At 44.1% G+C, this 1,455-nt stretch overlaps 1 protein-coding gene across 1 annotated transcript; it reads left to right on the top strand.

The window, feature by feature from the left end:
- Positions 1-388: 388 nt before the first annotated feature.
- On the top strand, positions 389-757 carry LOC132821343 (dispanin subfamily A member 2b-like). Its single transcript, XM_060833930.1, has one exon. It carries the CDS (start codon positions 389-391, stop codon positions 755-757), a length of 369 nt encoding a protein of 122 aa, XP_060689913.1.
- The last annotated feature ends 698 nt before the right edge of the window (positions 758-1,455 follow it).

Here is a 1,455-nt window from a genome sequence, read left to right on the forward strand (position 1 = left end):
ACCCAGTTCTCCTGATCCAGGGGTAGGGATACTATCACTGTGCCACAAATGTTAATTTGCCCTTTCCTTCAATGGAAGAGATCCCATTGCCTTGTACACACTTGTGCACTGGGATTAATAACTGGTGCAAAGTATATATCCATCAGGTGAAAGGCCGGCAATGCAACTGAAGTGTCTAAACAAGATTTCTGATGTCACTGTGCTGTATTGCCATGCATTATTATCCATCTAGCTATGGGGTTATTGAAAGTCAGCAACTTTCACCTGTGACAGCAAACGCATCTAGTGCGCTAGGACATTTTAATTGAGGCACCGAACTGAAAAGGTCTAGACCAAGACAATTATATTCCACTTGCCTTTTTTTTGGGGAGGGCAGGCTGGGACCAGGATGGAGTACAAAACCAAAGCAGTACCCATGGATTCCACTTCCTACCTCAGCAAGCAAGCGGCTCCCCCTCTGCTGTTGACCTCGGCCGTCCACAACTTGCCGTTGAACCGGGACTACTTCGTCTGGTCTCTCTTCAACTCCTTCTACATGAACATCTGCTGCATCGGCTTCTTGGCGCTGACTTTCTCAGTCAAATCCCGAGATCGCAAGTTTGTGGGTGACTTGGAAGGTTGCCGGCAACACGCATCGACAGCCCGAAAGCTCAACATTGTGAGCTCGGTGCTCTGCACCATCACCACCATCACAATCGTTGTGATGGCGATGGCTGGCACGTTTCATATCCTGAAAACATTCGACCAGAACAAATGAAATGTCTCCATTGAATTTAAGTGACATTGGTCGATTTCTCCAGGTAGAGAGCTGCCTTTTGACAATATTTTTCAACATCTTCACCACTCTGTGTTGCTGCTTCTTTCTATCTACAATGTCTATTGACATATTAAAATGAGATCACTTTGCAACCATACGAAGTAGTATTGATTGTATGAAGAAAACTATTATTAATTGCCTCAATGCTTAGCACCACTGCCGAACAGTGCCAAGGACCCAGGTTTAGTTCTACTCTTGGGTGACTGTCTGTGTGGAGTTTGCATATTCTCCCCATGTCTGCGTGAGTTTTCTCTGGGTGGTCTGGTTTCCTACCACAGTCCACAGATGTGTAGGTTAAGTGGATTGATCACGCTAAATTGGTCCATAGTGTACAGGCCACCTGGATTGGCTATGAGAAATGTATAGTTGCAGGGATCTTTTGTCTTTGTTAAAGGGGTGGAATGGGACTCATAAATTGTGACATAGTGGTTGGTGGAACATCAGTGTAAACCGAACAACAGTTTTGGGGTCAGGCCAATCACCTTGTAGAAAGAATGGAAAGAAAGACTTGCATTTATATAGTGTCCTTTCTTGACCTCAGAATATCATGCTTCACAGCCATCACAATACTTTTTAATGATAGTAACTGTTGTAATGCTTGTTGTATTTAATCTACAATCACAGCATGGTAACAATGT

The sequence above is a fragment of the Hemiscyllium ocellatum genome, chromosome 2 (genome assembly GCF_020745735.1).
Source record: "Hemiscyllium ocellatum isolate sHemOce1 chromosome 2, sHemOce1.pat.X.cur, whole genome shotgun sequence".
Taxonomy (NCBI): domain Eukaryota; kingdom Metazoa; phylum Chordata; class Chondrichthyes; order Orectolobiformes; family Hemiscylliidae; genus Hemiscyllium; species Hemiscyllium ocellatum.